We start from the raw sequence: 14,346 nt of genomic DNA, 5'->3' as shown, positions 1-14,346 counted from the left end.
CATTACGCTATATTGGTCTGGTTTTTATCTCGTATAGTGGAAATGTTTTTTAACGGCATACTCTGGTATCGTTACTCTGGTTAACGTCAGTTTACTTGGAGATAAGAAAGGGCGCAAATTAAAATAAAACATAACGTATTCCATGAAGCATGGGTCTAGTTCTTCCCTATTATGAAAACCTTCTATCGGCACGTTACAATCAGGCTGTAGGTTGTCGATATTAGCGTGTTCTTTTGGGTCAATCAAGAATAGTATTTTCGGAAAAAAGATTATAATTCTAGAGTGCCTGTAAGCTTGATTTGAATTATTGTTTCTTTAAATAGTCTTGCAGTTTTCCCGGTTTTTATTGGATTTTCACTATGTAGGATTCGAAGCTTTATGACTGCGGCCACTTCAACAAAACTGAGAAGAAAGTTAAAAAGATGAATCAATTGTATCGACCTAATAATCGGAATTCCAAAACTTGAAGCTCGACAATTTGATGCGTTTTAGATATCTATCCCTAAACATCACCACACCACAGGTGGAGCATCATTATCGTTGCTCGTTTCTTCCCGAAATAATTGAGTAATTGGGGTGATTCACTATTTGCGTTGCGCATTCGGCCGTTCGCGCTTGTTCTTTGAGATGGCGCCGCTGATGCGTCGATAAAAATGGAGTATGATCTCGGCCGTGATATGAAAATAAGGGACTTATACCGCGAAAAACGTTTTTGTGTTTACGGTATCAAGAATCTGCCTGACAAAAATGATTAATGAGCATTCTCGTTAGAATATTTTAGCATCTTTTAACATTTGGTTATTATACCTCACTGTAAAATAATTCATAAATTAGACTAGCAACAAATATAAACTCGGGCTTTATCTCTTTACAATCACAGATTTAGGATGGATCGCGCTTGCCTGAGAAATTGATCATCCATCTATGACTGATGAGATTCCGAAAGTGTTTATTACTATTAGACTGAGCCAGTGCTGGTTTTAATTGTTCGACCTAGTCTTGCCATAGGTGACCTGAACTGTTTATGTTGTTCTTATTTTGGATGTTGTTTATAGTTGTCAGAAATTTCATCGTTTTTTCAATCCGCCTAACATCTGAATATACATTTGACTCGTGTGGGAGACTAGGAATATTTGAATATCAATTTTTGCCTTATTATCAACATACAAATGCTTCGCTTTCTATGCATCTTCTATGTCAGATAAAACCAGTTAATTAAATTCATTTTGTGTAGTGTAAATGAAAAAAAAACATCTAATGAAATTCTATTAGCCTACCTATGGTCTTTTGCATTTTTCGAGTTTATTGCGAATTGCGAATTTCGTTATTGTAGACAGACTTATTTTTGGGTTTCAACTTTCACTAAAAATGCAAAGAATTTGGCAAAAATAAATATCTCAACTATCACAGAAGGTGTCGAAAAACTGGAATCAGTTTTCATATCTTGTGGGTTGAAATATATGACTTTAGGCAAATGTGTACTCAACTCGGTTGAAATGTGACACATTTAATACCTTTTGCGGTCATATTTGTTTCTTCGGTTGCAAATGTATACGATTGTACCTTCCAAACACGTGCGATGATGCCCACTGATTAACGTTTCTGATTGCTGTCGTTTAAATGCACTAAATTGAATTATTCGAAGGTATGTTCATTTCTGAATGTTCCAAAAAATCCTCCACCTTCAAAAATAGTTTCAAAAAACACTTTCCGTTAATTAAGAAAAGTTATTTGAATTTTCTAATCAGTTTTCAATGACCATACTTACGACTTTAGATACTATTCAATTGGTAATGAGATCACAATTCTAATTGGGAACAGGGATATACATGTTCCCAATTGCCATTTGAATCGCTTCCTTCGAAGAGAGCTATTGAGCTGCAAGCTAAATGTGCTAAGATTTGTAAAATTGTTCTCGTAGTGTAAACATGCGCTATATTGAGAATAATACAAATGCACAAAAATGAAAATTGGTTTATGTCCATACGATTTTTTCTTTTAGGTTTTACAATAATAATCTCTCCTTCATATCGATAAAAATCTACAGACCGTTTATTTTTACAAACAAGCCTAAGATAAGGCGGCGTTATCAAAATGCCATTAGCGGGCGTTTCAAGAGAGAACAAAATTAGACCTAGTCATCTTTCCAAAAAAGTACAAATTGCTAACGACTAGAATAGATCACGTTAAGCGTTTTCCTTCGAATTCAGTCAAAACGTGTTTTATGACAGGAAATTGCCGACTGAAAACAAGGTTTTGAATCTAATCGATGAAACTTATTTCATAAAAAAGATTATGATAAATGACTTTGTTTACTGGTTATGTAGAAGTCGAAAAGTCGCTCCTTTAAAATTGACACTGTGGCATAGCAAACTTCGTTTGTTGGAAAATTTGCGTTGATATATAGGCCCAAAATATTGCACAATTCAAAAATTCAAAGAAAAAGTAGAGTAGCCTACTTCAGACGTGATCAATAACCATTGCCATGACGGATTCTAATATACCGCAATATTCATAATTATCCGCATTTGGCAGGCTAGATTCTTTTTATAGAGCATAGAGCGTGCATTTATGATTTCATTATAATTCCAAATGAATATCATGCTTATTACGGATGTATAGAAAATTTTGCAAGCTACACTCCCACTTATTATATACAACTAATTGTTATACCTCTTCAAATTTGCAAGGTAGGATTTCATTTCAGCAAGTTGGCATTTTATTTTTCAAAATCAGTCTGCCGGATATTTTTACAAATTGCTACTGTGCGCCACAAAGAAAAAATAGAATTCAGAGGGCAGTAGGAGGTTATAAGAACCGACCGTTCAGGTCAATAGCCGCATTTGCAGTTTAGCTACCGATGGGAAACGTATGCAGTTTTCTGTAAATGGAGCACTAGGCCATATACCGCGATAAATTGACGCTATGCATATTGTCAGCTAGTCTCCTGTACATTTGAGGCGTTTTATGGGATATTAGACGTTTCAATATATTCCCTACCCTTTCGTTTTTAATTATACATATTGTGGTATCTTCATTGAAAGAGATTTTTTGATACATTAATATTTGTTAATATGCGTTCGCCTATCAGTAGGTAATCTGATGTAAATAAGCTATTTGGCCAATAATACGATATCGGTAGCCACATAGGTGCAATGAAAAATTTTATAATTTTGAGACAATGCCGTTAGTATAATCTAATGGGACAAAATGTAAAGAAAGATAACAATGATGCGTGATTATCCTATTTGGCTACCTACGACAAGCAAGGATTTGTCATATTGAGAATTTGGCGCTCCAGAAGAGTTTGTACCAATATGGAGGTAACTAATTTTGTAAACTAAAATTATGGCATAATCCTAACCTGCAGGTAACCATGGTACACAAACTACTGAAGTACCGAGAACTTTCTATTATATGAGAACAACAATGCTTGACAATTCTTTGTTATATTTTGTACAACTCTTTGTTTTTCCTATTGTTTGCGGCTAATGGTGGAAGTGGAAAGTAAGGAGTAATTTTATCGCAGTGACCAAATTTGGAATTCCTTTCAGACTACTTTCTTGAAAATAACGATTGATTTAACAGCGATTTTACACTGCGGTCATCGCACCAAAGTGAGGAATAATAATAATATGCCAACGCGAGACAAGCTTGAATTCTGAAGGCCATTGTTGGCCTTGGAACTACATGTTGTATAGTACTTTTAATAATAGCACAATGCCAAGATGGTTTCGTGTCACGATTTGTAGAATTTGTGGTTTATGACAAAATATACAATAAAAATGTAATTTAAATGACAGTATTGTTCACAAATTTAGGTTTAATGTTTTATCATTCGTACGCATTCGTCCGCAAAATGCTTCTTTATTTTTATTATTTTATTTGAATTTCAATGTTAATCTTATTGTTGATGTTGTTGCAAAGTTAATCCGCAGACTATTCGCATTCCTAACAATACTTCGCGTAATTTTGTTTATCGTGTGATTGGCCGAGCTAATGTCAGTCCATCATTTTGGGACTCAGAGGTCAGTCAATTCGAACTAATAGTGATTGGCGAATTGCGAGTGAACTCCATAAAAATAGTTTTCCAAACAAAGTTGATTTGGAATGTTCGATGTGCTAGTCAATCCAGTTGCAGACAGCAGCCTTGTTCCAGTTTCAAACTCCTTGTCCTTTAATTCCAAAGTAGTCTTCGAAATTTAATACGGATTATAAAATTTTGCGGCATAACCCGGAGCCCAAAGAAAACGCTTAAGGAACGACCACACAAAGATTTAGTTCTGAAATTGCGGAAAGATTATGCGAATGATTCTGAAAGATAATATAATATGTAGAGGGGTGCAGATCATTTAGTTTAGGTGAAATCCAAGCTAAGAAATCGCTTGAATCCGCAAATACGTGTGCGAATTTATCCAAACCAAAAAAGTACCGTAACTGTTCAAATTCACGTAGTATGCCAAAAATATGAAAAGAAGGCACTTAACAAAATGTTTATCATTATTGTCAATACGTGTGCTACAATCTAATCACTTTATACCATATCATTATTCCAAAGTTGAGTTCGCCCCCCAATAATAAAATGTGTTATGAATACACATATATTAAATAAATGAGTTGTATCGAAATGGTTTCTTCAATAAGTATATCGATGCCGGTAGCTAACATATTTCGACCGGACTTTTTTTTTTTATAAAAATTTAATATTGAAATATACACAAGCCAACAATCCGATTTTTATACTTTGAAACCCTTCACCATCTGCAACGCTATACCGGTATTGCAATTATAAATGCACTGGAAAGTAAAGTTTTATTGCGGATACCTTTTACCGAGACGCATTTCAGTGGAATTCAATACGTGACAAAAGATATTCTCCAAAATAACTTCAGTCTGAAATTCTGCGGCCAGCTTGTCGCTTTCCCTTGCGAAATTTTTCGCGAATGGCTGATTCTGTGTTCATTATCAACATTGAGATGTCCGCAACGTACGATTTTTTGGATATGGTTTCCTGGCTCGCGTCCTAGGCCGATTTTTTGTTTGTTTTTTAATCCGATTTATGTTATATATATACAAATTGCAATTTCGCTGAATACTATTTATAACGAGATAATTTGTGTTATGGACCATCCGTATCTGTGCAGCCTGCTGGATATAAAGTTCTGGGCCGAGCATAAGCATGAATGTAACGCGCCTTTTTCCTTACCGCTTCTTATGAATGTCGTAGTTATAACACTCTGAGATGGATAAATTGCTCTAGGTCGAACATCTTTAAACTCTTACATGGTGTTTGCAAATTTAGCCCTTCTAATTTATCTTACGGTTCCATTCGATATTTGACGCCACTACAATACATTTTCTGTAGATGTGACTGATTCAATATTGGAGAGAATCTCATCGTTATGTTTTGTTTGATTCCATTCCGTAGTTTTACCCGATTTTTTAAAAAATAAATGCAAAACTAGTCGTTTTATGCTTGTATAATACAAGAATTGCCGATTATTTGAGCATCTACTGCATGTTAACGCAACAAACTTGACATGCTAAATGCGATCACTCAATCAATCTATTGTTTGGATCATCCATTTTTGAAGTTCTGATTCCCTCTTTTGCTCTGTATAATGCCCTATTAATCCTACAATAAATCCTCTATCTGATGTTAAAATTATCGTCAGCAGGTGTTCCATTGTAGATTTGTTATTTCTAAATTTGACCTCAGATTTTTATCTTAAAGACATTCCACATCCCTGAGTATTTATTATTGTCTGGTAATTTAAAATCTCATCAATCATTAGAGAAATTTGTGAATTTATAAGAGTGGTTTTACAAGATTTAGTTATGGTTTGCTGACAAAACGGTTCATTCAAGAACAGCAACTTTTCAACATTACGTTTTTTATACCGCATTGGAATAATCGCTCGTATTTATGGTGACATTATTTAAGATTGAAAACATAAACCAACTCAACAATTGCGATTTGCCAGTCCGAGCTTGATGGAAGGTGGCTGTACAGCTTAGATGAGATCATATCCAGGTCATAGTTACTTGTGGATTAGGAGTATTTGCTGATTGTTGTATCTAACCCTGTTATGTTTTTCTATAATGTGTTATATTTTTATTTATTCTTCAGTATCAACGTGAATTTTGCAAGCAAAAATACATTTTGCGCGACTCATAAGTTTCCTAGAAATCCAGTGTTTTCTTCTAATCTGTCAATGTAATTAATATAATTACGACCAATTTATCCATGTTTCGCCGCCAATCCTATTTCTTCTTGCAGCATGCTTCAAAATTTGTTGGCTTTTTTATATGTAACACCGATGTACTGTGACGTCCAAAAGTAATTTGGGAACCTGGTAAACGACGTAAAAATCGAAACCTTTTCAGGGTAAACCAAATACAAATATAAACCTTAAGAATTAGTTTAACAGGAACGTGATGAACAGACCTTCTTGAGGATTAAATGAAAACTAAATTAGTTTTTTTCCTACACGTAATAAGTATGAAACATGCGTGATGTTGACCTCGTAAAAGTTTGCTACACTTGCAATCCAAACATAATCGGCACCAAATCGAATGTTTGTATAGATTGTATTATAGTTTTACACTTTCAAATCAATAGAAAGTTATTTCATGTTTGGTTTAGGATCTTTGTATGACCTGGAATGTTGTACTATAGATAGGACCAGTCTGAAATCTACATCTAGTGCGTTATGTTTTTCGCCTCATTTGTCGAGTGGGAAAAAGGGCATAGTTTTAAGCTGATGCTCTCATGTTTATGTTTATAAGGAATGCGTCTCCCGGGTTCATATTTCCTCTGTCGTCCTACTTCCACGGTTGAATTAAATTTCGACTCGTCCACCTGACTTTGAAATAACTATCATAATGGCTCTCAAAAGATCATCTGCCGGTTGTGATTTCCATCTGTAATCCCCAGCGTTTACGATTCCATCCTGTCATCAGTCAAGTTAACGAATTGTGTCGCTGGTAGTTTATCAATTAGATTTTTTGCTATTCAAGGATGCTGATAGAATCGCTATTGTTAAATACATATCATATTTTTTGTCGACTTTTGGCTGTAGGTATGATTTTAACCATTCAGTAGCGTTGTTTCAATTGTGGCCGAACTAAAATTTTTCTCCTTCCATATTTCATGTATTGTAAATTTTTTATTGGTCGGTTGTTTTGTTTTGGTTTACATATGCAAGAAATCCGTCAGGTGTTTCATTATTAAATTCCAATTTCGGCGGCTTTTGTAGTTTTTTTTCGTATTCGGAAATCGGAACAGTCGTTGACGAGGAAGGAAATCGCAATCAACGAGAGGTTGATCCTATCCCCCACTTCTGGTTGTTGGATGATACGATATGAAGTTATTATGTGATCCTAATATAGCCCGATTTCCTATATAATTTTATAATAATTGTTGTTCGTTAGCTTGGGAAAACTAATTTTTACACTTCATATCTTGTAACATTGGTTGTTTAGTATCTGTTGCTGTTCAACCGTGGAAATACTCCTTGAATTACGGAAGACATAGAAATATAGCTACGCTTTACTTACCGTAGTATGTTACATAAAGCATCGCATCGGGATTGGGGTGCGGCATTTGCTATAGTCTTTTATTATAAAAAGCGTAGTAGGTACTTATTTGTTATAAAAAGGTTGGGGAAGGATGTTGCGGTTTTATCCTATATTGGGAGAAAATATCCAAAACGCCTATTGTGTCGTTGAATACTCATCCTCACGACAGACGTGTCTGCGTCCGGAGATGGATTAGGGATTGGGTTTTTTCAAAAGTGATCACTGTAATTATGTGTGACATTTTAAATACAAAATAATTTTATATATGATTTCATCTGTTAGGCAGTTACCCACGTTCTGATACACTAATTGGTTTGAATCAATTTGTATTCTCGACTCTAAATCCTGCGATTTTCAATTCATTATGAAGGTGGAATTCAATGCTTCTAACAAGATGGTGAAGTTCTTTGATAGTCTACTTCAATTACGCAATTTGTCACAAAGCATACTTTCAGTGTAACAAATTGACAGAAGCACTTTTGTGCAAACTTTCCAACCATACGTAAAAAATATGGGTACTCCCGTAGTATGTGTACCATAATTTTACTCCGTTTTTCCCTATTACGAGTCGGGGACTGTCTGTGTTAGCCAAGTGAATATATTCAATTCCTATACACAACTTGATGTAAGGTAAGCGAACAAAATTAGCTATCTCCATATTGATACACATATTTCTCGAAAGCCAAAATATGTTACGGTGTCGAGGTGGATATCAAATTATGTTTCTAAAATGGGTGAGCAAGCGAAAAACCGATAAAATGTATTTACGTATTAAATCTTTACTGTTAGAGATTTATATGCTTTTCATTGTTTTCAACTACAAATGCTTACATTTTTTGCTTGTGATAATATCTTCATTGTTTGTAATTACCTTATCATTCTTGGTTTATGCAATTAGGCCAAAGATCACAGTGACCAATGGTCAGGAACTATCTTAATCCATCTAAGTTGGTTTTGTTGCCGAAAACTTATATGCCTTAGCAGCAGTTGCCTATTTGTTTTTATAGTCTTCTTACACGCAAAATAATTAGTAAAACAGGTCTTGAGTACCAAACTCGTTGGAATCTAGGAATACAGTATCAGATATCTGACACCAGGACTAATTTTCTGCGCCACGTTTGGCACTTTTACAATCTTCATCGACCACGCGTGTATGGCTGTTAATTTCGATATCTTTCCCATGTATTTGGTATGGACTGTGCCCAGTCAAGCATAGCGTGACGTCACAAGGTGTTATTAACTGTGGGAACTGGGTATAAAGATTGTTAACTGCAAGAATTGTTCGGTCCACTGCCCGTGTGAAAACTTAAACGCTTGCGGACGTCGTTTTCACGGAGTATTGTACTAAGGTTGCGAGCTAGAGATACCATTGCATGCATTAATGTTATTATGTCTTTATGAAAATATTTAACCATTCTCGCAGTAGACTCAATTATTACTTTTCTTGTCAGAATGGCCTGAATAAGCTGTACATCTCAAATTAAAACTGATATTTTGAATATTTATGACCTATAGTATGCGAATTATCGTATCCACAGCAAGGGCATTACAGCTCGATAAAAATTCAAATTTAAAAATAGTTGGATTTTGACTATGCTTGACAATTTCAGAATGAATTCACAACACCTCAACACACTTGACACCTCTCGAGTGTCACCATACCTGGAGTGTAACTCATGTCAGTATTATTCTTTGTTCAGTATGACACATAAAATATTCTCTACTCGATCGCGCGTTACGTTACCTTACTCAGATGTACTCGAGTATACCTTCACAGTTAGCCATCATTTTATAGTCGTAACCGGCACAAACGAATAAAATCCTATAACGGCTTTACAATCGATTTGATTTTGTCTAAAATTAAAGCATATATTTATGTTTCTAACAAAATCACACATCCTTGCCCAAAGTTACACAAAGGATATTGTAAGCCTACTTGAATAACACAAAATTCTTTCTTCTACTGGTCAGCGACTCGCAGACTCGGGATAATTTTGTTTATGTCCGAATGAAGGATCTTATTTTCAAGTGCTTTCTGTTTACTTATAGATTATCCAGTGTCTAGCACTACTGATGTAAGACTTTTGTTTACAAGGTTTTTCGCGATAACCTGCTGAATTCTGAGCTTGAGCATTTGATTACCATCATGATTTGTGTTGAATTTCTGCGTGTAGCAAAACCAACCAATGTCTACCTAGTATTGTCGGTGTTTTCTTGGCGAGATGTTGATCGTGTGGCGCATCGAAAAGTAACCGAAACTGGAATCTAAATTTTAAATCTGCTCTGATTTTTGTAGTTACTTACCGGTAGAAAAAGGTAGCTTTTTTATATGTAAAATACATGCATTCAAAATCGAGACAATTTATATTTGTGAAAATGTGTTTTTGAGTCACATTTGTTTATTTCAAGTCTGTTTTGCGAATGTAATTTATAAAACTGTTACTTCCTGCTTTTGGATCCTGAATACCTGCCACATACTTTTCTTTATTAGATGTAGTTTCTTCGGGGAAAGTAGGAATAATCATGGTTCATGGCGGTATCTCAAGAACCTTACACGTTTTCTGAATATGTTTTACGTTCCAGAGTAAAGGAAAATAGACAAATGAGTTAACTCTTTACCTCGTAACAAAGCAAGTATTCTTCGTCTTTTTCTCCGCTAATTATGTGGTCACTACAAACAATGCTTGCTAATGGATTTCTCTATGTTGCCCCACCGCATTCGTTTGAACATAATTGCGCCAAAATTTTAAACAGATAGATGAGAGTATTTCATAAAATATCAGGAAAGTGCCAGTGCTTACTTCATCTTTGTTTTCGTTAAGGATTGCTATATGTAATTTGGAAGGTATTCTAAATTCCTATCTGAATATTCAAACCTAAGATGGCTGTCCATTATGTCGTTGAAATTCTGCATTCGATTTCTGTCTTAAATCTCAGAGTCTAAGTGGTTTAGTGATGGGCAGCAAATTCGATTTAACTCAATTATTTCCAAGAAACAAAATTTAGTGCGAAATTCTGTGCCAGAAAAGAGTGATTTTTACCAGATATATTCAAGTGGAGAATATATAGATCACAGATGTGCCAAACTTACATCGTTTCTTCACACCGGCCTTGGTGCCTACTCATCATTTTTAAATATGTCTCATTATTCCTGTTGTTTTTTGTACGAAATTCGCGAAACAGTACGCAGTAAGCGTTACACGGCTCGGTGACGCAATACTCGTAGCAAAGCAAAAAAGGCGAGGCAAAAAAAACTTGAAACTTGATATTCTAATTTGACAGCTGGTGAAAGCTATTTACCGTTTCTCCAATATTTGTAAATTCAATCTAGAAAGGGGTCATCTCTCCCCATTAGGGAGGTCAGACCAAATTTTTGCTGTTAAAGTTTGAATCTTTAGCGCGTGCCCACAATCAAGCTTTACTATTCTATTGAGGAAAATCGAAAGAAAAAAAAAGATTTCAATTGATGGATCGTCTCAGATGTTGCCACGTTTTGCCCGTATAAATGTTGTTCAAGCCGGGCTATAAGAAATCAGTTTATTTGTGCCTCACCGTCCGTGTGGTTATAGATTCAGTTGAGTCAGCAATAACTTCATTTTGATCGATCGTCTAATAAAATCAAACCGCCATTTTGAATTTAATGTCACTCCATTTTTCCCTAATGCATAATGAATGTTGTCTTACGCTTTTTCTGATCATGCGTAACGTATTATCGTTATCGTTTTGCTTTTTTCGTCCGCAGCTATGAAGATAGAGAAGTAAAAAATGTGTCAATCGAAACTTAAGTTACGAATAAACAAATTGTATTGACTTTGTACAGTAGATGCATGATTTTATAATAGAAAGGGCGGAATTTTGAAACAGTGATTATTAAGAAGTACTTTGTGAATTATTTAATAAGAAATGAATACACTTCGTTTTAGGCAGTATACCTGCCAATACCTTGCAACCTATTTCTATGTACTACAGGTCTGTGCTTGCCACATGTTCTCTGACATAAACTTTATTGTTTTGTTTCCGTCTTGTGTAATTATAAAACTTTTGATCTCTATTTTCAGGTATACAATAGAAAAGCAACATATTTTTGGAATAGTATGGTAATTAAATACTACTATGTTGAATTGTGATCAACGTTTGTCAGAATTTTAGCAACATACAAGGTGAAACATACAAAGAAGAGCTGACTCGCTGCTTCATCAAAACAGTCGCTATGCATCGAATATCAGCTATCATCATTTCATTTTTATGGATTAATATTATTTATGGAGGTGAGTGCGCAGGGCTTAATTGTCATTCGATTTCACACCGTGCTATATCTTCTTATACGATAGTAAATTGCACATTAGCTATCGTCCGACGCTCGTTACCGCAGACTGTTTTACGAGTAATATTAGAATTTCTGAAGATGGTAACACGATTCCCACAATTCCAAATATTTCCCACAATGCTATGCTGCTCAGAAATATTCAGAGACCGCCTGTCGTCCGTGACCGCGCATCCAATTGATTTTTCTAATCGTTTTTAAGCTTCCCTCTCGATTTGTTATATTTGTAACAATGTGTAACGATTACTTATGCTTGCATGGTTTCGAATCATCCACATGACAAGATCAAATATATCTTGAAGAGGGATTATCTCAGTTCAAATTTTTGTTTCTTATTTGTTTCAACTGTTTGCTGATCTTTCAGTATGAATTTTTGTTTAAATTGGACTTGGTTTAGTACATATGGCTGGGAATGAACTGATACAGACGTAGTCTATTGAAACCAAATTAATAAATATTTATTTACATTTCAAAATTTGTTTAGAAATGTAATTTTTTGAAGCATTTTGGTAGGTAGTGGATGTCATTGCATCCACGAGTATGACTGCCGCGGCACGAAATTTCTAAACGATGGCGTCAAAGAAGTCGTCAATAAATGAACATAGAAATTTGGAAAAAGAAGAATAAAATCGAACGACGGCCGTTCCAATTTTTAACGCAATTTAAATGTAAAGTATTTACGAACGTGCTTTCCTGTAGTCTAAATTCAAGTCCAAAGGAAGTCTAAAATAGCATTTATCGGATAATAATTGGTACATCGACAGTAGTTATGTGACCTTACGTGCTCTTTTATATGTATTGTGTACATTTCATTCAAAATTTACCGAAGTTGTACTGTATAAAATAGGCAGTAAATTTACGCGAATGCAATAGTAGTTTTTTCCTGGTTTTGAGTTCCTAAAAATAGTCATATTCCCATTATGTCATTATCCTACTATTGGGCTTTAGAATGGATGTCGTCTACCATCGTATACTATGCAAAAGTTCGTTTATGTTTTTAAGTGTTTTCAGATCCTAAAAAATCGCACTTTTATAGATTAAAACCGGACAATTTCAACGAAAATTCAGAGTATTCAAATCACAATTCACTACACTATATAATAAACAATTCAATTTAGAATGCGGGCTAGCTAAATGAATCCTGTTTACCCAAATACGAGACGAGCATTGTACAATATTTAGCTTCTTGTGCCTATATTTAAAAAAAATCGAGTTACGCCAAAAGAAACGCTTACAGATCAAATTATAGCCCATGTTTTGACCCCGAATGAATGAACTGCGACTCTTCACATACCTGTGTGAAAGACGCATAAACGGATGGAACTGATCCTGTAATCCTACAAAAGTCAACAATATGGTATTATATGAACCCAAACTATACGTCCTATATGATGTAGTGAGACGAAAATGTAGTTTATCTAATGCTAACTAACTAATACTAGGAATGGCTGAAATTCATTCATAGGGTATATCATACCGATATTTTACTTGAGTGCTTTTAACAAATCAACTAAATTGTATTTGTTGTTTATTCGTATGATACTTTTTAATTTAGTTGTACCCTATTTAGTCTGAATTTCCAAGAATTTCCAATGAAAAGTACGACAAAGTCGTATAAGAGCATCTCTATAACGAAGTTTTCAATTTTACTCTTCTTTAATATATATTTTTCCTCTATGATACCGAAGAGTATTTCAGTAATATTTATTTCTCTCACACAAGAGATCACAATTAATAATCAATTAAATAATTAATTAATGCCATATTCTGAATGGGTCTGTATTGGATTATTTTAAAATAATTCGTGATTGCAATCATTGCATTGCAAAGATCAAAATTATGTAACAAGGATTCATTTTATTTCAATTATGTAAAAACAGAATTTACCCACTAATTTTAAATTACTTAACATCAAATCTATGGACATCTTGGGCCTCAAGTTTTTTATTTGTTCTGACCGACTTTCAGCTATTTAATTTTTAACAAAATTTCGACCATTTGTTGATGAACAATTATAGTCAATGTGTTCGTATTTCATCTTATTATTTGTGTGATATACTTATCACCAAGTGTTTAATATTTTCAAACTGCTGCTGTCAAACCAACACCCTTATGTATGTACGTATTTCCGTCGAGGTAATGAAGAACTAATATTAATAAGAGTATGAATAAATATCAATACATCAGCGCCTATAATGATATTTAATAGTCAATTTATTTAATCCCCGCTTTGGGAGATCAGACAGTCTTATCAGGCTGAAGGGAAATTTGAAAAAGGTAAATCGATTATGGGCCTCAGATAAATCGCGATTAAAATGCTTTTTTATATCTTTTCCATGTTCGATTGACTAAGACCAAATAACTAGAGTCACCTTCAGATGGGATGCAGGAGGCTCTATCCCCAAGGGCGATATAGAGCTTTCGCTTTTGCCTTCAAAGGC

General features: G+C 34.6%; 1 protein-coding gene across 1 annotated transcript in view; it reads left to right on the top strand.

The window, feature by feature from the left end:
- Positions 1-14,346, top strand: part of LOC120331693 (brother of CDO-like) — a 67,969-nt gene that overhangs the window by 17,852 nt on the left and 35,771 nt on the right. Inside the window, exon 2 of the mRNA XM_039398818.2 lies at positions 11,640-11,849. Coding sequence (XP_039254752.2) covers positions 11,792-11,849 — 58 coding nt within the window. The 5' untranslated portion in view covers positions 11,640-11,791. The remainder of the gene's footprint in view (positions 1-11,639; positions 11,850-14,346) is intronic.

Source organism: Styela clava, chromosome 6 (genome assembly GCF_964204865.1).
Source record: "Styela clava chromosome 6, kaStyClav1.hap1.2, whole genome shotgun sequence".
Classification (NCBI taxonomy): domain Eukaryota; kingdom Metazoa; phylum Chordata; class Ascidiacea; order Stolidobranchia; family Styelidae; genus Styela; species Styela clava.
This window is presented reverse-complemented; position numbering and strand designations above follow the sequence as displayed.